This window comes from Panulirus ornatus, chromosome 69 (assembly GCF_036320965.1).
Source record: "Panulirus ornatus isolate Po-2019 chromosome 69, ASM3632096v1, whole genome shotgun sequence".
In the NCBI taxonomy this organism is placed as follows: domain Eukaryota; kingdom Metazoa; phylum Arthropoda; class Malacostraca; order Decapoda; family Palinuridae; genus Panulirus; species Panulirus ornatus.
Genome location: NC_092292.1, coordinates 15,990,503 through 16,016,027, shown reverse-complemented (window position 1 = coordinate 16,016,027; position 25,525 = coordinate 15,990,503). Strand labels below are relative to the sequence as shown.

The following is a 25,525-nucleotide window of genomic DNA, read 5'->3' as shown; positions in this document are numbered from 1 at the left end:
GTTAACCTCTTGGCTTTCGGGGCGCCCCTGTCTCCGTGGAGCTAATCAGTGTTGACATCGGTAGAAGGAAGGGGAAGCCACCACTGTCCACTATTAGTAACACTGCGGTTTACCATAGTGTCCGGCCACGCTCAACTGATTCATTTCTTCACTTCACCCGAACACCAAGTTGACTGGAACTCGAGAGTGACAAAAACAGTCCACTGCCTCGTTTATTTACTTGGCTGACTGTTCTGAAAACACTAGCGTTAGGCGTAAAAGTTTAAACCAACGCCATACGAGAGTTTGGCCTGGTAATTCAGTTTCCAGGCTTTTGTATCAAATTCCCTTAAGGAAGTTGTAATTCGTATTTTCATATAAACCCACTGAAACGCTCAAATAGGCGCACTGCTTACTTACAAAACACCCCTAGAAAAACCCAGTTACTTAAGAAGTCTAAGTTTTTATGCTTTTTTTTTTGTACTTATGAAGTCCTGACTGTGTGTAGGAAGCATTTCTCTTGCAAAGCCGATGGCACAGTTGTTCAGAGTACAGCAGTTCGCCTCAACACAACAGCATCTGTGGACCTGCTCGCTTAGCCATAGGAAGGCATCTGTCGCAAGAGTGTCGGAGATGAAACAGTGGCGGAACCAGAGGTGTGCCTTTAGGCACTCCTCCTGGGGCCCTGGTACTGAATTTTGGTGTTTCCGTATTCGAGTGTTCCTGTTTGTGATCGAAACGCAAGTGTCTGATTCGGTAGAGCGTGTCCGTGATCAACACGGACTGTCCGTGATTCCATGTATTATATCCGTGACTAGTAGATATAGTGTGTCTATGATCGGCAGTTCGCAGCGTGTTTGGTGCCTTTAAAATCGCGGGTAGGGACTTTCACACTGTGTAGTTAATCAGATTGCAGTCTGTCACTTTACCGTCAAAATAGCTGCTCTTATAGATGGGGACTCGATGAGAATCTGATATAGCCGAGTAGACTATAAGACCTAAGACTGGGGGAGGAAAAGGAGGGTACTAAATCAAGGGGTAGTAGGACTACAGACGCTGCTCGGGAGAAGTATTGTGGGACGTAAGGACATTAGCGAGGTAGTCGACGTCAGTTTAAGCTAAGGTATTTTCATATGTTGTACGCCGATTTATAGATACACACGGGATAACGAATAAACGCATTATTTCTAGCTGTTAAAGGGAAATTTTACCCTCTGGGTGCTGTGGGAGGCCCCGGTTTGGATGTGGGGTTTGAAGACCGTAGCTCTATCCCAGGAAGAGGGTTTGACGCTCACCCGCCCCCTCCACCGAACAAGAAGAAACGTCCCAGCGAATCATCGAAGGAAAGAGAAAGTGCGGGGAGCCTAGTGAGCGAGGTGTTGCGGGGAAAGAGCTCTGAGCGCTGCGTCGCGTGGGGGACCAACTGCTGGAACTCACTCGCGTCCTTTACTTCGTGACAGACACACGCGTCCTCAACCGCGTCCTCCCTGGAGGATCCTCAGCCATCACCAGCGGTCTCACTCCCGGCCGGTCCGCAGCTCGAACGCTACCGCTCCACAGGGGAAATAGAGATCGAACTTACCGTAAACGGAAGGGTAGGGTATGCAGTTGAGGCTATCGTAATGTCCATGGAAGTACCGGCCGTGACTGTACCATAATATTGTCAGTGTTTTGTCAGTGTTGTGGGTGGAAGCAATGCGACTCCTGCCCGTGCTGGTGCTGGTGTGTGTGTTGGCTGGGGCGGCGACGGCACTCAACTTCAATATCTTCAGGTGGCCGTCCTTCAACAGGCACCGGAGCGCCAAGGGAGGTGGGTATGGTGGAGGTGGCGGTCACAGGAAGGGGAACCCCCTGCGTGGCCTGCAGAGGCTAAAGGCCCAGGCCTTCACAAGCCTCAGGAACCTGAAGGCGCCCATCATCGACGGGATCCGCAGCCTGAAAAGCCACGTGCGCGACCTGAAGGGGAACCTCTTCAGAAAGGGAAACATCTTCAACAAGGGTAAAGGTGGCGGTCAGTCTAGCTACTACCGCCAGCCACCCTCACACTACGGCGGTGGTGGGCACGGCGGGGGAGGCTACAGTGGTGGCCACACCGGCGGTGGAGGAGGCTACAGTGGTGGCCACAGCGGCGGTAGTGGAGGAGGCTACAGTGGTGGCCACACCGGCGGTAGTGGGGGAGGCTATAGTGGTAGCCACAGCGGTGTTGGTGGAGGTTTCAGCAGTGGCCACGGTGGTTCTGGTGGAGGAGGAGGAGGAGGCTACAGCGGTGGCCACAGCGGCGGCGGTCACAGCAGCGGAGGCCACAGTAGTAGCAGCCATGGAAGTGGCCACACTGGCGGTGGCCATGGAGTCAGTCACACAGGAGGCGGTCACAGCGGGGGCGGCGGGAACAACGGGTACATCGAGGTTTCTCCGGTGACACCGTCTGCAGGTCACAGCTCCCCCTCCGCCCCGTCTTCCAGCTATGGTTCGCCTCCCTCGGGCTTCACCTCCCCTTCAGCACCTGCCACAGGACACGGGGTCCCACCATCAGGCGGATACACCGCCCCAAGAGCACCGTCAGCAGCTTCCTCCTCCGCCTCGCACGCTTCTGGTAAAGGCGTCTCCTCCCCCGCGGCGCCATCTGCTGGCCACAGTGGCACCCACGGTGCCTCTACCAGGCACCAAGGGCAGCCAGCAGGCCCCCGGCACAGGGTACCGCACCCCTCAGACCTCATCTGTCAGCGGGTTCTTCCCCTCCGCTCCCCTCACCGGTCAACGAGCCCCTTCAAGCTTCACCGGTTTCGGCTCTTCTCAGAGCCCTTCCGGCTCCTACAGCCAGCCTGGCGCCAGACCTCTACAGAACACCTTCCCGACGGGTCCCATAGCATCGACTGGCACTACGGGTGCGACAGCTTCGACTGGCACTGCGGGTGCGACAGCTTCGACTGGCAGTGGTTACAGAGGCCGCGAGCAGACGCACATCAATGCTCCTCTGTCGGCCGCCATGGCAATGGGGCATCTGTTGGACGAAGACGAGGTCGTCCACAGCACGGACAAGTGGCGCCCAGTGGTGGGATCTACGGGCACCGCTCCAGCCATCGACGTCCGGACTCCCGTAAACTCCGGCCAGACGGCTACTGGACAGAAAACGGCAGTCGGGACGACGGTTGACACAACCGAGGAACCCCTCTTCATCAACCTGGACGGTAGTCTCGGGCGGGACGAACGACGCGAGTCACAACGACCCGGTAGAAGAATCTCCTGACGGCGACTCGTACTTGGTCTTGGCCACCGAGGAATCCGACGAGGTATTGCTGGTGGACAAGGGCAACGCCGATGCGGCGGCCGAAGCCCTTGCCAAGGTGGTCGACGCTGCCCTCGTCATTGAAGAGGAGCCCCAGGGTCGTTCCCTAACTGGGGATGGGTCCAAGGGCCTCTCCCAGACTGGAAACGACAACCTCCAGGGTGGCTCCCTGACTGGAGACGACGACCCTCAGAGTAGCTCCCTGACTGAAGACGACGGACCCCAGGGTCGCTCCCTGACTGGTAGTCGACCGCAGGAAAACGTCGTCTCGGTGGGTCAGAAGGACGACATCGCAGGCGGGAGCGGGAGTCGTGGGTCAGGCGGGCTACAGCCTGGGCAGGAGTCCAACATGATGTTCGCGGGACTCATGGAGGAGCTTCAGCTATCCTCACTCACGGCTCTCATCCGACGAGCCAACCTGGAGGCTATGCTCACCACGGAAGGTAAGGTCACAGGGAGGTCACGTTCCTACAAGGGGTCAGGAACATGTCTCAAGCCCCGTTCTGCTTCGTGTTGTTACCCGCCACTTCTGTGTTTCCTCTCTTGGTGACTACAAGAATACATCTCTCGTGAGACGAGGCTGATAAATTCGGCGAGAAAGTGGCGAAAGGAAAGTCTATGATTATCTGTTTCGCCACCAAGAGTCGTCGATTAGCGATTGCTCTAAATTGATCATCAGGATAATGATTATAATTTCACGTATCATTAATATCATTTGCGTGTGTGTAATTACCTATTTGTAATCACCCGTTTATGTCGTACGGGGAGTTGGAATTTTACAGTCTTGCATCCCCAACTCCCGAATATTCTGTACTGTCATACAGCTTTATAAATTCATGTCATGCTGTCTGCATTAACCATGTCCTCAGTTGAAGATTATGGGGTTTTCACCCTTGCATTACCACCCTACAGCCGCGCTACACAAATCCAGAAAGCACCCAGATAAACGCTAGAGTTCCCCCATATAGTAGATAGGAAAGAAGTCATGTCTATGCGTTTCATTGAAATGTATACAGATGGCGCTTTTTAGGAGTTCATCTGGCGAAGTAATCTACTTCGTAGGTTCTGTTGTCATCGCGAAGTTCTACGTCGTCATCAAATCCTTCATCACTCGCCACTCTCCTCGCTTCTTGATGGACCATATCCAACCCATCCTCTCGCATCAGCACCCCCTCCTGTTCGGATAGGGTCACCCCCCATCACAGACAGTGTCGCCACGATCGCGAAGACGGAAGTCGAAGTTCCAGGTCTTCTCTGCAACTTCGAAGTCGATCGACCTCCCGTGTCTCAACGGTTAATTGATAGCTTTCCTTAAACGCTTCAAGGCGTTTCCCATCCATCCACCCCTGTAGACAGTCACCAAAATCCTTTTTCTGTAATTCAGAATTCTGTGGACACGAAGGGTTTTATGAGGATCCTTACAGAAGGTAAGAGGAGGGAGGAGGTCGGTCTCCCGTTTTCCTCATTAATGGGCAGTTTCCCATGGGTCTCGACCGCGGGACTCTCGCTCCATATGGCGCCAGGCTGCTGACAGCAGCCAAGGATCACTCGTGAAAGGTCTGCTGTACCTGGTGTGTGGTCTGCTGTACCTGGTGTGTGGTCTGCTGTACCTGGTGTGTGATCTGCTGTACCTGGTGTGTGGTCTGCTGTACCTGGTTTATGGTCTGTTCTACTTGATTTGTGGTGTGCTGTACCTGGTGTGTGGTCTTTTGTACTTGATTTATGGTCTGTTCTACTTGATTTGTGGTCTGCTGTGCCTGGTGTATGGTCTTCTGTACTTGACTGACGTAAGGTCTGCTGTATCTGGTGTGTGGTCTGCTGTGCTTGGTGTATGGTCGTCTGTAACTCCACTGTGGAGGTTACCCTTGCTATGGAGGTCACTGTAATGAAGCACAGTAACGTACGGTATAGTTACGGGTCTGTGTAGGTACACACGGTACAGCTACGGGTGGTGTAGGTACGTGCGGTAAAGTTACGGGTGGTGTAGGTACGTACGGTACAGTTACGGGTGGTGTAGATACACACGGTACAGTTACGGGTGGTGTAAGTACACACGGTACAACTACGGGTGGTGTAGGTACACACGGTACAGTTACGGGTGGTGTAGGTACACACGGTACAGTTGCGGGTGGTGTAGGTACACACGGTACAGTTACGGGTGGTGTAGGTACACACGTTACAGTCACAGGTGGTGTAGGTACACACGGTACAGTTACAGGTGGTGTAGGTACGCACGGTACAGTTACGGGTGGTGTAGGTACACACGGTACAGTTACGGGCGGATCAGGTACGTACGGTACAGTTACGGGTGGTGTTGGTAGACACGGTACACTTACGGGTGGTGTAGGTACACACGGTACAGTAACGGACGGTACATGTAACTTCATTCAAAGATATGGCTGGTTACTTCTGGCTTCGAGAAGGAGCCTAAGTCTACGTATGGTAAGAGTAGAAAGGCTTTTAAGAATATATTTCCGCTTCGTAACCTAGTTTTCCTTAATAAATTTGAAGATGTGTCTCCTATTTTGATGCCAAATATGACTCAAGTATGAAGGTAATGTTACATCCAAGAGTGATGATGTGATTTGCATTTTAATTGATAAATATATGTTATGGTTTCCACTCATTGGAGCCACGAAAAAGTATTTGAGAACGTCATATATGTGATGCAATCACCGCCATCTGTTGGTGGTAATCCATACTGAAACGAAGGCTGTCATGTTTTGGTCAGTTTGACCGGTGCTCCGCCTCTTGGTAATTATTATTTTTCCATCGAGTACCTGCCATGTTGACGGTGTTTGTGTCTGTGGCTTGTGTGGTGTTTTTTCCAATGATATTTGTGACAGGATCCCCTGCTGGGCTTTTATCAGGAGACTCAAAACTGGAGAAAAGGTTAGTGCAAGCGACTGTGTGATAACTGACTCTCAAATATGGTTTCGCATGACAATCAGTAACGGAAGACATTTGCATATCGTGTAGGACGGTATTGGCACATATATCCTCACATATTCACGTAAATATGAGGCCTTACAGTACAAAGTTAGTAAATTATGTGAACTAAACAGGCAGGTGACGATATAATTATTGCCAGCGCAGCCACTAGGCTGACTGGAGATTCGTATAACCCCATACCTGCCATACATCACGGACGGAGCACACTGGGTACTGTCAAATTTCGTTGTTTACATCCGTAATTTCGGGTACGGTTGACGAAAACGATAGAATATAAATATCTAACTTACCTAATATGATTTAGCTGAACCTAACGTAACTTAATCATTTAGTTGTTGATTTCGGTTGACAAGATCGTATCGACGAGTTGTTCATAGCAGGGAAAAAATGCGTTTTTGAATTTGCCAGACTTTCTAAGTTAATCATACTAATTTGATAAGACAAAGTAACAGACTTTATTGATAAAAGAGGAAATAGACCAAATTTATCTTAACTTTGGTAGAATGAAGATGTTCCAAGAACTTATTGCAAGAGAAAAAGATAATTATATGACCCCTTAATGTTAGTCAGTAAGTAAAGGACATGGCCCTAAAGTGTATTGTTGTTATCGCATTACACAAATATTCTCCGAAATTTGCCGCTTGATTCCCATGAAAGACGTCAGCGTCATTTCCATCATTTGAAGATTATGTTTTTAAAATCGTTTTTTAAAAAGACATTTAAAAATTCATGTTTGCCCCAGAGCAACACATTTTTATGAATGTCAGGGGTGATTTTGGCAGTGAAGTTCATGAAAAATGTTTCTAGATTCCGAGAGATGTTATTTGACTTTGTAATAAATATGGAATCTTTCCCAGTACCTAGTCTTAGTCTTTTAACTTTCAGTCTTGAAGATGAAAGAATGTGAATGCATTTTGAGGTGTACGAATAGTGTACGATATGCGTCACAGATTTTTCTTGCTAACCCCTGTTGCACGACGGGACGACCCATGATCAAGACGGTATAACTCGAGCGTGATTCCGTGATCGTTGATGCCCATGGGTCGTGCTGTCGTGCTCAGTGGCCTTATCACCGTGTTCAGGGACGTACCGTCGTACTGAAGAGATTCCACACACACACACACACACACACACACATCCAGCCATCCAGTAGACACGAGCAGGACTCCAAAAAACAGTGTGGAAAGAATCTCTTTTTCTCTCGTTCCTTGGTTTACGAATTTCCACAGACGGTAGATGTCATTAAGGAAGACGGAGGACATAGCTCTCGGGTTCTTTATGGTTGCGGAATCGCATCTTTTTTTTTTTTCTGGCGTAGACGGATGGACTAAGGGAAAGTTGGCGACTGCTGACGCAACAGTTTACAATAGTATGCCCTCTCAGCGCGATGTACGTTTTTTGTCGCAGAGAATTCCAAGGGAAGGCGGAAGTCTGGTTGTGGTGGTGGGTTCGTTATGGGAACAAACAAAGGAAGTGGGTTTTCATTGTAGGGTTTTTTGTATTTTGGCGTACTAGGGTACGTTTTTGATTTGTGTATCCGAAGTTACACACTGGCTTGAGTCGGCATCAGGCGTGGCAAGAAAGTGAAAATACGCCTTTTTTTTGCGTTGGGTATGTTAAGAAAGTAAATGTGCAACACGAAATAGAATTATAACATTTTTCTGATGGTATTATAGTGTTCACCAGCGCCATTCAAAATCCACCATTTGAGCAGCAAACAGCCACATCAGTTTCAGAGACCAGAACAAAAATGGTGGGTCTCAATTACAAATAGTAAATTGTTGAAATTTATAGCCACTGGAAATACATTTACTGGTGCGTAGCCTAACTCGCTTTCTCGTGAAGTGTCTGGCTGATGCTTCCCATAGTTTTAGTGTGCTGACCAACCTCACGAGGAGTGACCGTTATGATACTTTCTCTTTTCCTGGAACAGCAAAGCTGCTGAATTCTCTCCCTTCTTTCGTCTCTTCTCGAGACTTCATGGTGTAGTGGTTAGTTTCTCTGACTAAGATTAAGCACGGGCCCGCATGGGTTCGATTCCTGGGCACGGCAGTTGTCCACACCCAACCCAGGTGTTCATCCTGTCCTCGAGGGTGGTTGACAAATGCGTTCTAGTCTTAGGTTAGTGTGTGTGTTTGTGTGTGTGTGTGTGTGTGTGTGTGTGTGTGTGTGTGTGTGTGCACAAAGGGGTAAGGACATTGTACATAGATATATACAAGGGTTAAGAAACGGACAACACGATTATAATTCTCCCCTGACCTGAACATACAAATAGTTATCACACACACACACACACACACACACAGCATGAAGGTAGTGGGAGCGAATCATGAGATTGAGGTTGTCAGGAAGGCACATATTATCCTCTGACCTTGTGTAGTCACGGCCTGGGTGGTGGATGGTGGGAGGTGGTGGCGTCCGGGACCCGGGCGGGGGTCGGTGGCCATCCAACACACACACACACCACCCTCCCTCACCCTCCTACCGTCCCCCAGCATCACGACATCCGCCCTACTTCAAGCTCGCCGTGACCCACTCGCACATTCACGCCATCTGCTCGCGCCCGGCCAGTATTTTAGAGAGAGAGAGAGAGAGAGAGAGAGAGAGAGAGAGAGAGAGAGAGAGAGAGTGGTTACTTATACGAACGAGATTTTGGCATTAGGGAGGGCTCTAGGCAGGGCGCGCTGTCCTCACCGTCTGTGTCATTGGGATCTGGTAGTTTTCCCAGTACGTCACCCAGTGTACAGACGCGACCCATCGTCGCTGAACTCCTCTATGTGTGAGATAAGCGGGAATTCCAACGTAAATATACGTAAGTTATGACGGGTCGAGCGTTCATTCTTTTGGCATTATGAGAAGCGAAACTCTGGCGACGTATTTGTCCCCATCACCAGATGCATTTGGGAGTACCTGTTTCGACGCATTAACATCAACAGGTTTTACGGTAGATAACATGAACGTGAGCTAAGCACGGAAGAAAACGATCCCCCGGTAAGACAGTACATTTTGTAACCTCTTATGTGTATTTCATATTTGTGGTTGGCCATCTTGGGAGGACGTATAGAATGAGGGGAAGCGAAACACTCTTCCTTAAGCCACAGGCGGTGGTTAACGTGTGTCTGTGGACGCCACGAGGCACGCAAGGGCTTTTGGAAAGCAACCAACAAGCATGAAAAGGCAGGCGGACCATAAGGTAGCGCTGCATGGTTCCTGCCTGGAGCCAGCGAGTGGCCACCTCACTGTACGTAATTACTTTGAAATACTATCTCAAGGCGTAAGGGCGTTCCTTTTCCGAAAGTTAGATGACACATGGACCTGATGGTCTGTGACGGGGCTGTCTGCTGAAGGAGAGTACGTGGGAATGAGAGATGATGGAAGGTCTGATAGCCTACGTCGAGATTGTCTGTTGAAGGACAGTAATGGTATCCTAAGTCCCAAATTTCTGCTGATACAGGTGGAATAGCAAAGCATAAGGCTGGTAGAAGGTTGTGTGAGTATTACAATTCGTTGCTAAAGCGGAGGCAGAGTGACAGGTGACTGGCAGGTATTTGGGACTGTGTTGGACGCGCCGGAAATTCTACCACCCTTATCATCGTGGAGCATAGTAGATATAATCCTAAAGAATGAAACTCTGGTTTTAATCTTTGCTTGCCAGAGGAACGCGAGAAGCTGCCTCCTCCTAACTTAAACCTGGCTTAGAGGGAAGTAAGAACCGTGAGGTAACTTCTGACATTATCTCAAATGGCCGAAGGAAACCTCTTTGACTAGATTCCTGTCTGGTGAAGAAGCGGCCGCTTTCCTATACGCTGGTGCTCGTGTCGCCAGCGCTGTTCCACTGAAGAAGACCCCCCCCCCCACATACCCCCAACCCTGCACTGAGGTTAAGACTGGAAAATTCCCACACGAACCGAAGAAATTCGTGTGTATTAGTGTCGCTTATGGGAGGGAGGGAGTTGTCGGGTCTCGTCTTCATGATGGAACGAATCGTCTTCGATTGGGTGAACCAGTTCGTTTGTTGGGGAACGTTCGTTACCTTGCCTTACAGTGCGTGTGTCTCTTATGCTCCCACATAACTATTGATAAGCTCATGGCTGGTATTATCTGTGTGTGTGTGTGTGTGTGTGTGTGTGTGTGTGCTTTATCCTCAGTGCCTTGCGAAAGCGGACGTCCTGCCTGGGCAGGTCTAAAGTGTCGGAACTCCGCGTCGCAGAAGCGACAGACCATTTGACTGGTGATCAGACAACAGGGGAAAAGGAAAACGGAACTTATCCCGGACGGTGGAAATGCGACAGACTAACCACCATTGTCTTGCGGTGAAATAATGGTTCTCGCCTAATCCGGGACGCCAAGAAAATGGTAGAGGGGTTGTAAACCCTTGTGAAGAAGAGTGAAAGAAAAAGAAAAAAGGGAGAGAAAAAGCGTATCCTGTAAACAAAAGCCATTGCTCGGTAGCTCGGGGAGGTCATCAGATGTCAACAAATCCCTCTTCGCAATTCACTTAAAGTTTAGAGGGGTGGGGGTCTGAAAGTCTTCCGTTTCCTCCTGTCTCACGCCGTAGCTTTCCCTTTCTTTCCTCCGTGAGAGAAGAGATTTAGAAAAAAAAAAATAGGCACGGCACGGGAGCGCCATCAACCTGGGCAATTTTAATCACAAGAACAACGCCTGGCTACAGGAAGTCGGTAGATGTGAAGTAACCAGAGCCGAGTATATGCGGGTGACGTAACGCTGTTTACGTACCATCAGCTGTTGAGGGTATATGGATGTTTATTATTTTTCCTCGAGAAATTCACGTGGATAAACCCGTGGTTTGAGGAACACCCCAGTTTGGAGAACGATCTAGGGTGTGGAAAGTCTAAGAATGGGAGGACTTCGTGTTTGGAGAGCCTTTGGATTGGAGAATTCTGGTTTGGAGAACCTCCGTAGTCTAACAGAACCTCTGGTGTGGTTCACACACACACACACACACGCACACACACACTTTCCCCCTTGTAGCTACAGAGGGTAAACCTTTCCCTTTCTTCAATTAGGTGATCTTTTAATGCGTCGCCATTAGATTGCTTAACCCCTTTGTTTCTTTGCGGAGAGCATTTACGGGAGACGCCCATTGTCGGGGTAATTTTTGATATTGTCAAGATACGGAAGTTGTGTGTGCGTGCGTGTGTGTCTGTGTCTGTGTCTGTGTGTGTGTGTGTGTGTGTGTGTGTGTGTGTGTGTTTGCGTCTTTGTGTGTGTTTGAGAGAGAGAGAGAGAGAGAGAGAGAGAGAGAGAGAGAGAGAGAGAGAGAGATGTGTGTGTGTGTGTGTGTGTGTTTGAGAGAGAGAGGTTGTGTGTGTGTGTGTGTGTGTGTGTGTGTGTGTGTGTGTGTCTGTCTCTCTGTCTGTGTGTTTGAGAGAGAGAGATGTGTGTGTGTCTGCGTGTGTGTGTGTGTGTGTGTGTGCTTGAGAAAGAGAGAGAGAGAGAGACATAGGTGCCAAAGGACTATCTGGTATCTGATTCCTTGTTTAGATTCTTGAGATCTGATCATTTTTGTGTGCTCTGAGCCTATGGTGTTGGGTCAAGGGTTCAGCCTTTCAGTAACAGGTATTGAAGAGAAAGAAGGATTCGCCCGTCGGACTCGAACACTATTTCTGGGAAATTCTAAGACTTATTATTACTTTCTGCACGTTGATGTGCGCAGAGGAATTACTTTAAAAATGAGTCATCTTGTTCAAGTCCAAAGGCTGCAGAAGTAATTACCCAATTATATGGACTGATTACTTTTTTTTTTGGTTGTAGTGATGTATTACTAAGGCAGCTTTCACTCAATAGAAAAGATACTCTTTTTGTAATTTAGTTAATCGTTTGTGAGGATGAGTTTCATGTTGTGAGATGCTGTGAAGACAAGCGAGAGGATTTGGTCTGGTAGCAGCTCGAGGTATGAGGGAGGGGAGTCGCGGGGGGGCTGGCTGGCTTAGTATCGGTGATAGAATCATCTTCAGCCAGATGGTGTTCATCATGGCCGAGTGATGATATTGGTGCAGCTGCTGCCTGCTGCTGCAACTGCTGGTGATGCTATCGATGCTGCTGTCGCTCGCGAGATGGAGCAGCTTCACTCATCGCGTTCGAAGCCCCAGAAACACTTTTTTTTTTTTTTTAACGGCATAGGCCTAAACTTCCCGTTGTGCCGGCGGTGATAAATATTAATGACAAATGTTGATTGTGATGATGGCAAACAGCGATACAGTGGAACAACATTTTCGTTTTTTCTCCTTTGAGTCCCCCAGTCGCATGCTGTAAGTGTGGATTTTGTGTACTGGAGGGTAATGGAGAATGTTTACAAAGGAGCGAGGTGGCAGGTATGTGGAACATCCACATACACGTGCCCGTATACATGCACAGGCACATTGGCACATCCATCCACACTGACACACACGCACGTGCTGCACTCGTACACACGTAGGTGATTGGCGGGGGTATGACGCGGAAAGCTGGAGGAGGAGGAGGAGGAGGAGTGGGGAAAGCTTGAAGTGAGAGTTACACCTACGGGAGAGTGTGGCCATGTACGGGTGATGGCCATGCACGGGTGGTGGCCATGTACGTATGGTGGCCATGTTCATGTGGTGGTCACGTACGTGTTGTGGCCATGTGCATGTGGTGGCCACGTACGTGTGGTGGGCATGTTCATGTGTTGGTCACGTACGTGTTGTGGCCATGTGCATGTGGTGGTCACGTAAGTGTGGTGGCCATGTTCATGTGGTGGCCACGTACGTGTTGTGGCCATGTGCATGTGGTGGTCACGTACGTGTGGTGGGCATGTTCATGTGGTGGTCACGTACGTGTTGTGGCCATGTGCATGTGGTGGTCACGTAAGTGTGGTGGCCATGTTCATGTGGTGGCCACGTACGTGTGGTGGCCATGGACTTACCCCAAGCAGAAAGTTTCACTACAAACGTTGACCACGTCAGTAACAAACGTTTGTCAGAAATCGTCAGTAACATTTTACACAAAAAAAAAAAAAAGGACATTTACCCCACACGTCAGTCACCAACGATTGCCACGGGAATATATTCCGTAAACTCCCTCGACTCTGTATTTCTGGCGTATACATCAGATACACTTCTCGTTTCTGACGATGCCTTTTGGAGTTTCTTGGAGCCTTGAGCAACATGGTTTCTACAAACCGTATTTGTTGTCTCGTAGAGACCACGGTGGTCTCTAGATACCGTAGAACATTGACCAGCAGACTATTGTGTGGTGATTTCAACGCGTGAGTAGATAACGAACCCCGACACTCTATTGCCTTTTCCTTAGCAAAGAATTCTTTCTGATATATATATATATATATATATATATATATATATATATATATATATATATATATATATATATATATATATATATACGAACACACTGCAGTATATCATAATATTGCTGAGAGAGAGAGAGAGAGAGAGAGAGAGAGAGAGAGAGAGAGAGAGAGAGAGAGAGAGAGAGAGAGAGAGAGAGAGAGAGATCCCCCTCTCATTCACTGTGAACCCCAGTTATGGCGCTCTTTCGAATGACGATGTGATAGATTCCCTTGATTCACGCAACTAACGCGACACGCACACTCTCTCCCTCCCTCCCTCCCTCACAGGAGCGTCACTCAGTGTCAAGGGCTGGCCGCAGGGTCTCGGGTGTCAATGAGTCTGCCGTTGCATTTGCAGACGGCGCAGTTGCTTAGGTTTGGCGTCTGAACCAGCCCACGCTCTCCTCCCGACAGATTTTGTAACTCATTTAATCCTCCCGTGTAAAGCAGACAATGTGGGAACAGTGTGGTCTATTCCGATACTTATGTATGGCTGTTTAATTTATTTTGATGTTGTGGAGGGTTAAATTTATTCTTTGTTGTACAGTATTTTTGTAAGTAAAGTCATACTTGGCCCTGGCCCTTAGGGATGTATATAAATCACTGTGGATCTGTTTACTGGGACATGTGTAATCATTCTCTACATTAGGGAAATTACAAATTACGTTTCCTGTTGTGTGGTGGTGGTGGGGGGGACATAACTGGTGCTGCTATGTGGTGGGGAGAAACTTTTCCTCCCCCTGCCATCTGGTGTCACCCCTTTCCTCATTTTCGTCACGTTTTTCCCCATTCCTATTACTCTATTTTGTTCCTTCTTATCAGTTTTCCTTGCCACTATACCCAATTGTTGTCATTGCTCTTCACCTACTTGTCACCTTCCATTACTATCCTTTCAGTATTGATTATTATTATTATTATTATTATTATTATTATTATTATTATTATTCATACGGTATCTGTCGGCAGTAAGAAGCATTGAGATATTATCCATTATTTCATGCATAGAAGCGGTTCGCCTCATTGTGTAATATTACAATTATAAAACAAAATTCTAGGGGGCCAAAAAATACCTTCAACTATTTATTACCTAAGGTATTTACCTGTAATGCAATTGCATCTAGGAAAACGGCTAACTAAATATACCCTTAAACGTTACCTGTAATTTTTTGGCATTTTGAATAGGGCTTCAAGTAGTCTGCTGCACGGGTGGTGGCGGCTCATCTTGCATGTTGAAAGTGCGGCAGGTTAGCATGTATAATTATTAACCAAGTCGGGTAACCATTAGCGTTCTGGTTATGGGAGCGTATCCGTGTGAGCGTTGTCACGGGACGGTCTGGCTGGGATGTCGCTTTCAACTGACTCTTTTATTTTTTAAGGGATGACGGAGCTAGTTTTTTTTTCATATATACATAAGTGGCGGATTCTATGACATTCTTGTATAATTGGGTAAGAGAATTCATTCCCCTACGGATCTCCAAGAGAAAGGAAGGCCTCAGGGTGGAATGGGAGACTGTAAAACCCGCATCGCTATGTCACTCTATAACGTTGGGGTAATAGCCTGTCATTTAACGCCTTTCTGATCGTCTCTTAGGTTTTTAAAGCTGGTTCAACTGTGTGCCTCGTCCTCTCATTCTTTATTACATCCTTACTCGTTATAAATTCAGTAGTCAAAGATAACACAGATTAACACATGCGTCCAGGAATGTATGCGTGCGTGCGTAATCGCGTAGGTGTATGTACGGTGACGAATATGAGCGTTGCTAGGAAAGTGGATCCCCGGGAGGCTGGCGCCGACTTGTGGACTTGAGGCTTTCGTCCGCTGGCGGCCATCTGTCGCTGGTGCCACTGTCGTTGATGTTCGCCACTTTTGCGATAGCAATCAAGAGTACGAAAGCGAGGTGCTTGCTTGCGGTGGAGGCACACATGTTGGTGCATGTGGATGGGTTGAGAGAACTGCTTTCAGTGTCATGGTTCAGATGAAAACACTTTTATGACGGCGATTTACGTTATAGACGTAATATTATTTTTTTCCTCGTTTCAAGAACATTTAATAAGGTTTCTAGACAGCAATGGTTGATTGGTATATGAGTAAGTCTTCGATGGAGACCATCGTGTTTTATTCTCTTTACAGAACTTTAATTATTCCAGGGAGCGATTAATGGATGCTTCTACCATAATTTATCTCGACGGAATTTTTTTTTAAGTTCAATTGATTCAAAATGAGCCTTTCTGACCCTTAGGCGGATTCACCATCTTCGCACCTTCTGACTCGGCCTTCTTGCTGCTGCCCCGTTCAGCAGTGTCACAGCTGCAGAATAGCACAGACAAGCTGAGGGAGGTGGTGCTATTCCATGTGGTGCCTGGAGTCTTGCGGCTCGATGACCTAGCAAACAATGACCTCCTCCGCTCCGCGTCTCCCAGGGGCCGCAAGTTGCGGATCAATATATTCCAGCAAGGGTCAGATGAACAGGTGCGTCCATATCACTCAGGGTCACCAAAATACAGTTTCAGTGGTATTGTATATTCATATTTGTGTGTATACGTAAGCGCTTTCACACACACTTAAGCAAGATGTTTCATCTCAATGCTATATGGTCATGCACACCTACCATCCTCCTTGCTTAGTCTGCATGTACTCACACGTCATGGTATACAGTGCCTCACATGTCATACACGGTTATGCATACAACCACTTTCTGTATATTTAGTTCAGTGCATCCCATGTATTGTCCAGACTTTGAATACCCAGCTCCATGTATCACTTTCCCTTTTAATGTGCACCCAGCCCCCACATATCCTCATCAGCAAGCAACCCAGTATATCCACCGCACCCGAATATGAATCAGTTTTATGCATCCCGGCACCCATGCATACATCCTGTATCCAGTGTACCAGGCACTAATCATGTATCACTTGCCCCATGTATGAACCCACTCCTCTGTATCCTGTGCTTCATGTATGGGTTACATTCCCTTATATAGCCCCTACATTCCATGTGTGAACCCCCACCTTATGAATCTCTTGCCTTCCATGTATTAGCTTACACCATCTGTATTCTTTGGAACCCTTGTACGAACTACCTATTTTATGGATTTCCATCTCCCCAAGTATCCTTTGCTCCCTGTATGAGCCACCCATCCTTGTAATCCATGCTCCTTGAATGCACCACTTGCCCTGTATATCTTTACATCCACCCTATGTATCCCTTGCAACCCATGTATGAACCACCCATCCTATGTTTCCCATGTACTTATTATATGAACACCCCACCCTGTGTATCATTTGCACCCCATGTATCCTTATGGTCCATGTTGTACCACCTATGCACTCATCATATGAAATATGTATCCTTCTACCCCATGTATCAACTACCATGTGTGATGACAGGTTGTGACGGTGAATGGGGCTCGCATCAAGCGTCATGACATGCTAGCTACGAATGGGGTGATCCACGTGATTGACCAGGTCCTTTACCCTATGGCTGATCTCAGCCTGGTGGACCACCTTACTGCTTGTGATACCTTCACAGGTAATAATTTCATAACCTGCCTTAAATTATTTTCAGACAATACCCTGTGTTATAGTTATTGTGTAACGTTTCTGTAAGGTGTTTAATTCTTGTTTATTTTTCATGAAAGTAAACTGTTTGTGCTTGATAGTTCACTGTAATGGACAGTTTTCATAAATCTGCAAGGGTTATTTTACTTGAAATTTACCTTCACTATAATATGGGGGATTTAAATCTTAGTTCTTACTATGTTTACACAGTTAAAACTATTGTTTTTCCACAAAATTACATTTGCAGTTGGATAAAATATTAGCACATATTTGAATGCAATAAATCAAAGCCAGTGTAATTTAACACGAGATTTGTGTAATGCTTAGTCAGGAAAAGTTGATTATTAACAAACAGGCAGATAGCTTGACATTGACTGAGTGACAACAGGCGAATGACATGTCCCAGAGGTGTAAAAAGCTTCCAAAGTAAGTGCTATATATAAATTGTTGCTGATAATATTTACTTAGAGGAATCTATTGTGTACTTTGTATATACTTTACTTTTGAAAAGCACTTTAGTCTTCCTCTTCCCATCTCTCCTGCTAAATCTAATTATTGAACTACAGAAGAAAAACACTGTATTGATTATGATCTTAAGATTGGTAGAGCAGTTCAGGCATCCTAAACAAATCCAAGAAACGTACCATACATAAGCTGACGACAAAGACTTCTCTTATTTTACAACAACAAGGCCTTAGCATACCTTCCCCATGGGATTATCACTGACCCAAATCAATCTTATCATAATTCCCACCTGCAATCAAAACTTACAGTAAAATAACTATCCCATACACTTATTTGCAAGCCCAATGAAGAAAAAAATCTTAGTGATTGCAGACACAGTGCTACCTATCAATTCAAGACCTGTGCATTGAGAAATCCTAGTAATCTCAAACATTCCACACCTCCCATCTTTCAGTGCAGTGGGGAAAATGTAACATTTTACAGCCCCCAGATCATGTAACAGCTTAATTCTAGCTCATTTCTCCTTGACAGTACTACTGATCCTCAAAAAACCTCATAGTTCACTCATATCATCATCAAGAAGCAGTGAATTCGTTACTTCAAACATAAGCTTCCACCTTCTGAAGTACCATTTACAGTTGTGGCTTTCTTTACCTTTAGCATACTACCATCACCCTCATAAAAATAGCCAATGTAATACTTCCTTCCTTTTAGAACACAACTAAGTCATGTACTGATTGACAGGAGCAAATGTAGCTGTGACAGGAGCTGGTTTGACCCCAGTGCTGGAGCAGGAAGGACCCTTCACGGTCTTTCTTCCCACAACTGATGCCTTTGCTGCCATTGATAACACCACTGTTTCCAGCTTCATTGAGAATATCACCTTGTTGCAACGTGAGTATGGGTTGACGGGATTGTCGATGTCTGTTTGTAGATGATGTGTTTATAGGTGTTTTGGTGAGTAAAATGCAAAATTTATTTGATATCTTAATTTATGGTTGGATGAATGAGTAAATTTCATTGATTTTTTTTTTACTTCCAATCTTTACATGAATCAAATTTATATGATTCTGTACAAATGTTCTCCCTCATATTGTCTACAACTTCATTTCTCTTCTGTTTCACACTCATTTGGCAATTTTTCAACATGAAATCTGCACCTGACCCACACTGGCTTCCCAACAGATGTATTGATGTTCCACATAGTGCCAGGAGCATATTTCAGTGAGGGTCTGCGAGATGGGATGTGGCTGCCCACCCTTACCCAAGAACAGGAGCTGCAAGTCCGGGTCACCACTGATGGATACTCACGTAAGTGTCATTTTCTAACCATTAAAGCAGTAAAAAACGGGTCCAAGCCATTTAAACGAGCATCAGAAATACTGTGCAGACCCGACAAAATTTTGTGTACTTTCAACAAGATCGTATTATGCATAAGGTAGAGTCTAGATTTATAATATTTGTCAAATGATATTTCAACAAGCTGAAAAGATGGTGCTCATCACTGTGTTTAAAGTCATTACTTTTAAATTTCAACAGTAACAATGACTTGTTTTTGTAAAACTTTAGTAAAGCTTATATATCAATTCAGTATTTGAAACTTGGAGTATTCCTACCTACTGCTATCTGTGGTGTAATGGTTAGTATTACTGTCCACATGTAAGCAAAGGTAGGCCCGCCAAGGGCATGTGGCATTCAGCCTACATACATCTTGAGGGTTCAACCTTCTCTCAGGCCTGGTCAGAGACATGGCTTAGGCTGGGGTATGTGTGTATGTATCAATCTATCAGTATCTCTGATGCCTGTTCCCAACTGGAACTCCCTCAAGGGGGTGGCCACAGCAAGTCTTCATAATTTATGAACCCTAGTGCCACTTCTTAGCCTTCAGTGCCTCACCCTTAACAGACCACTGGCAGAGGGCAACTCTAGCAAAGTGTTTGCAGGGCTCCAACCTAATGTTCCTACCTAGTACTTTTTCCTAATTGTTCCTACCAACTACTACTATCTATTGTTCCTACAGGTATTCTGTCCACAATCATACAATCCCTCCTTTTCATGCATAACACTTGATGGCACTTAACTTACATAAGTCATTCTTCATAACTCTATATTTTCCTGTAATGAGCACTATACACTAGCCCTGCCTCTTGGCAAAATGGTAGGAACAGCAGATAGAAACATCAGGAAGGAGCCTCTGCAAACACCGCATGAAAGTTGCTCTCTGCCAGTGGCTTATCAAAGGTGAGGCACTAAAGGTTTAAGAAGCAGCACTGAAGTTCACTCTTATGGAGAGTCTTTTGCCATGAACACTCAGCCAAAAGGCTGGGCTAGCACTATCTAGAAGGGAGTATTGATGAAAGCTAGTTAAAACTGCAGAGTGACCTAGGCCATATGACGCATGGTAAGTATTTTGGGTAAGGAAGCCAGCAGTGAATGTTGATTATGTTCAGTGGAGGAGTTGTGCATGAGGATGAAAATTTAATGGAAATATTGGTATCAATGAATACATGACTTAAAGACAAGAAAATGTGTGCATTTGATCTTTCTTGTGTAACTATTAATGAAGTATAGATAACTATATCATGTTTTTCCTCAGGTCGATTGGCTGGTGTGGGACATACAGCCACGGTCATCAAGCATGACATTATTGCCACAAATGGAGTCATACATGTCATTGATACTGTTATGAGGCCGGAGAGGGAAAACCCAATATGTGGCCACTTCTAACAAGATCTTGATCATTTTGGAACTGAACCCAAGAACTCAGGATGGTGAAGTCCCAGCTCAGCTGTGCTCATCACAAATCTTTACATACTCATTCCTGCCTTGATAAGGCTTCAAAAGCTTGTCTTACAAGTATTATATAACTTTCCATAGTTTACCAAAAATAGCATTTGAGCTTAAGTTCCTGTAAAGCCATTTACCTGGATACTTTCATGGAATGCATTAATTTTTGGTATAAAATATTTTTTAGTTGGCTTAAGGTACCCAGTGATGAGCAGAGCTTCTGTAGGCTCGCATATAAAATAATCGAAACTCTTACCTCGTTTTAGCAGTTATTTGTTCATTTTACAAATAGATTACTTGCTAATAACAGAACCTATTAATGAGAACTACATATTGTGTGGAGCATGTGTGATCTTTAGTTTAAACAAAACCAGGCAGGTCCAGGCTTGTGTGCAAAACTCTGTAAAAAATGCCATACTGTAATTTGTTCTTTTAAAGCTGATACTGCATGATGAGCAAATTTATGCGACTGATTTGTATGTGTGTGTGCAAGGGTGCGTGTGTGTATATATATAAATAAAAATTTTATTTACATATTACATGTAATATTATCAACTCTACTGCTTCTACAAAACTAACAGCATACCCTTTTGTTTATTTTATTTTACACTTTTTATGTTTTCAAAATTTTTCTAAGGGGTGATTCAATGCAGGATTGTACTGACACTCAATTTTAACAAATGTAGTAGCATTTAAATATTGGGTATCAGTGCCCTGTAAACTACTGTAATATGATCACCATGTTGCTGTCATTTATCAATGTAACATCACAAAATGTGTCCTACAGTATACATTTTTAATTATGAAAATAACTGCTGACCCCCTCTGATGCTAGCTTTATTCCTTTTGTAAAAAGTCTTCAAAAGGCACAATTAAAGGAAGCATGGAATCAAGAATGCTAAAGGAGGTAACTTAGAACACGTTCTTATGATACTAAACTTCAATGATATTTATGAGTATCCTTTCATTCTTTAATTGCCATGCTTCTTTTTGAAAGAGTAAGCCTTACATTATCTTTCTTGAAGTGACATATTTACCTAAACCTCATTATACAATGAATGTGACCATGGTACATCTCCTTTAGATGCAAGGTGTTATGGGTTTAGCTTTCTTTAAAAGGATATTTCCTCAGAGTACAAAACAAGAAATCCTGTCGATGGGCTTTTCAGTAACATGTCATCATACCTCAATAAGCAAACATAATTTTATCTATTACCATATATACTCGTCTATAAGTCTGCCTTGTGTATAGGTCGACAAAAGTTTTTGAGTGTAATGGAACAGCAAATTAGGGTAATAAAGCACCATATTTTATGGCAAATAAAACTCGTTTCAGAAAATCCTCATTAAAAAATAACGCCCTATAAACTGAGGTTCGCTGAGCCTGAAACACCGAGCACCTTAGGCATATTGAACAGTTTCAGCTTATGGTAATATTAAAGGCTGCTTAGGAAGGGCTAACGCAAAGGAAAAACCTCTGCGACCAGGGCTTTACCATATCAGCTAGACAGTACATGTTTTTCCAATCTTGGTTAAAAAATTTACAATTATATTTCACTTTAACTGTGCCTGAATGAATATATTCTCAGAAATAAATAGTAGTTTTACCAAAATGTAATGTATTTGTGTAAAATGGGATAAAATATGTGAAAACAAAAGACTTCACCTAAACTTTCTGTGTTCAAGAGATGTTACTCGTTTTTTTAATAGTTTTTGGTTAAAATAGTGTTACAATAATACCGTGCTTGATATAATCATAGAACTGTAATATTTTTTGCTAAAATGACATACGCTTTACAGTGGAAAGTGGGATAAAATCGTCATGAAAACATTGAACTCACTTTCATCGTTCAAAAGATATTACCGTAATTGCTTTTTTAATGATTTTCATTTTAAAAAATGTATTCCAATAATATTTCATCCCGACTGACTTGAATTAATATTTGAATGGAAATGTACAATATTTTTGCTAAAACTAACCACTTTACATTGAAATGTGGGTAGTTTTAGCAAAAAATATTGTATATTTCCATTCAAATATTAATTCAAGTCAATCGGGATGAAATATTATTGGAATACATTTTTTAAAATGAAAATCATTAAAAAAGCAATTTCGGTAATATCTTTTGAACGATGAGAGTTCACTGTTTTCATCACGATTTTATCCCACTTTCCACTGTAAAGCGTATGTCATTTCAGCAAAAAATATTACAGTTCTATGATTATATTAAGCACGGTATTATTGTAACATTATTTTAACCAAAAACTATTAAAAAAACGAGTAACCTCTTGAACACAGAAAGTTTAGGTGAAGTCTTTTGTTTTCACATATTTTATCCCATTTTACACAAATACATTACATTTTGGTAAAACTCCTATTTATTTCTGAGAATATATTCATTCAGGCACAGTTAAAGTATAATATAATTGTAAATTTTTTAACCAAGATTGGAAAAACATGTACTGTCTAGCTGATATGGTAAAGCCCTGGTCGCAGAGGCTTTTCCTTTGCGTAAGCCCTTCCTAAGGAGCCTGTAATATTACCATAAGCTGAAACTGTTCATACTCTGTCTTACTTCTTATTTTCCAGAAATGTGACTTTGTATATAATGCAGTTACGGAACTTTTAATTACTACTTGGTACATATTTTATGTTTCCGTTGTTTACAGGCATTAACTGGTAAATATTTTTCATATATGAAGCTAAAAGTTGCTCCTGGCCCTTCCCATCATGCATGGATTTCAACCTAACAAAACAATTACCCATGTATAGGTTGACCCTAAATTTTTTGCCTAAAAGTTTGGTCTTAAAACATCGGACTATACACGAGTATATGCAGTAATTTACAAGTTTAGAAAATATTATTGGCCAGCATTAAGTGCCCTGAATATATATACACTAGCAGGAATTTTTATGTTAGTTACATCACTGTTAGTACTTTGATCATCTGCTGATTAGTAATACATTTGTAAGCCTTCAAATTCTACAGTAAATGTATCTTTGAACTTCACAATAAAAAGTACAACACAGCTGATGGTTTAAACTCAAAAAAAAATTTGTTACTTAGGCTACATTAACATATTCCTGGATCACAGAACAGTAATGTAATGTAATGTAAAACAGACATTTGCTTTATTTAATTGGGACTTTTTTCCCTAAATCCCCCTATGTATGCCACTTTCTTTTTACACTGTCATTTTTTTCACCTTTACAGCCAAGTTTATAAAGATCTGCAAATTAAATAAATTTTCTCAACACTATCTCTTTTAAGCGTAATTCTAAAGGATTCTAGTCTAACAATTACCTGTAGCACAAATATAATTTGATAAATATGTCAGCATTCTACTGATAAGTACTTGGAAAAATATGTAAAATCTATCAATGTACAATCTTGCTAATAATAAAACCGTTCCACTTGCTAAACAAGTGCAATTTTTTGTCAGTTACAATTATAAGGGGTTATTTGCAAGTATAATCAAAACACTGGTATTAACTTTTGCAAACAAATGATCACATATTGGTGAAGGTATCTACACAACTCATGGAAATACCACGCTAGGGAGAACGTTGTTCTAATAACTTTCTTATATGAACTTGTCTGCACATTGTCAGGTGCTATATTCATTATCTTATTTTTGTGTAAGAGGCATACCTCCAAATACTGTTAATACAAAGAAAAAAATGCTTGTTTGACATGTATGAATACCATTACCTCAGGCATACCCACTTCATGCTTTAAGTCTATAAATACAAATATTTGAGTATGCTTAGCTACATCAGGAATAACACAGGTAATACTGTTATTCCAACATTAAATATGTGTACAATCACAGGTAAAATAATGACAAAGTGCATGATGTTGATTTACGTCCACTTTCCCTAAAGACAAGCATTTTCATTGCCCAATACATGTTACCACTGAGGGGTTCATTGATACCTTCAATCCAACAGCCCATCAAGCTGGTGCATCATAAACTTAATACAAAATATCTGTAACCAACCAAGCTGGTACTACCAGTGCTACCTGCCTGGATATCGGGAGGTTAGGAATGGCTACGCAGAGCCAGCAGTTTAGTGGTTGTCAAGTTGCACTCCTCTGATCCAAGTAGCTATCTTTTCTTTCTGAATCACCTAGACATGGACTGCTGGCATTCTGTTCACAAACACAATCTTTCCTTGTCACACATAATAACTGACAACACATACTGTGCACAACTCATTCTTCATATGAAGAGTGCATTTTCCTGCAGTGAGCACTATGTGCTAGCCCTGCCTTTTGGCAAAATTGTAGGAATAACAGATAAAAGCATTAGGTAGGAATATTAGACAAGTGCACTGGGTAGAAACTTAAGGTGGAAAAAGTAGCTAGGAACATTAGGTAGAAGTAGTAGGTTGAAACATTCATTAGATGCATTAGGTAGCAGTTGATAGGAATATTAAGTAGAAGCCTCTGGAAACACTGCACTAAAGTTGCACTCTGCCAGTAGACTGTTAAGGGTTAGGCACTACAGGCTAGAGAGTGGTAATGAGTTCACCACCTATGGAAACTTTTGTCGTGGCCATCGCCTTAAGGGAGTTCCCAGAGGAAACAGGCATCACAGACATAAAGACAGAACCATGCTAGTGCATCAAACACAAGCAAGGTGACCTCTGGCTTCCCCTCACTCCTTAAATGCACCTAGGACTTTAGCCCCCTTCTTCCTCTCTATGACTTACTACAGCCCAAACTGTTCCATCTGCTGCCAAGTCCACTCCAAGGTAACAAAAGTAATCCACCTCCACTAAGGGCTCCTGACTAAGTTTATACTCGAAGCATCTTATCTCAACCCCTTTCTGCACCTCATCACCTATCTTTTGACCACATTTACATATTGCCTTGATCACATTCTCCTAAACACTAACACAAACTTCTGAAATTTCTCTCTTGAGTCTGATACCCAAGCCATATCATCTACAAATAGTCTCCCCACTCCCATCATACTCTTTGCCTGCCCCTACCTCCAAAACCCATTCGATTACCTCTTACAACCTCATCCATGAGAAATTTAAACAGCAATGGTGACACACATCTTTAGTGCTGACTCACTTTTAATTGGATATAAAAAGTGTGCCACAGGGACCAGCCTTCAAGACTGCTTTTTCTGCTCATTTATATAAATGACAATAATAA

At 44.0% G+C, this 25,525-nt stretch overlaps 1 protein-coding gene across 1 annotated transcript; it reads left to right on the top strand.

The window, feature by feature from the left end:
- Positions 1 to 1,371: 1,371 nt before the first annotated feature.
- On the top strand, positions 1,372 to 21,135 carry LOC139747601 (uncharacterized). Its single transcript, XM_071660074.1, is given in 8 exon segments — positions 1,372 to 2,907; positions 2,909 to 3,171; positions 3,173 to 3,708; positions 15,785 to 16,014; positions 16,932 to 17,073; positions 18,312 to 18,461; positions 18,753 to 18,878; positions 20,164 to 21,135. Coding segments are annotated over 8 exon segments (2,811 nt in total). The 5' UTR covers positions 1,372 to 1,674; the 3' UTR covers positions 20,295 to 21,135.
- Positions 21,136 to 25,525: the final 4,390 nt, after the last annotated feature.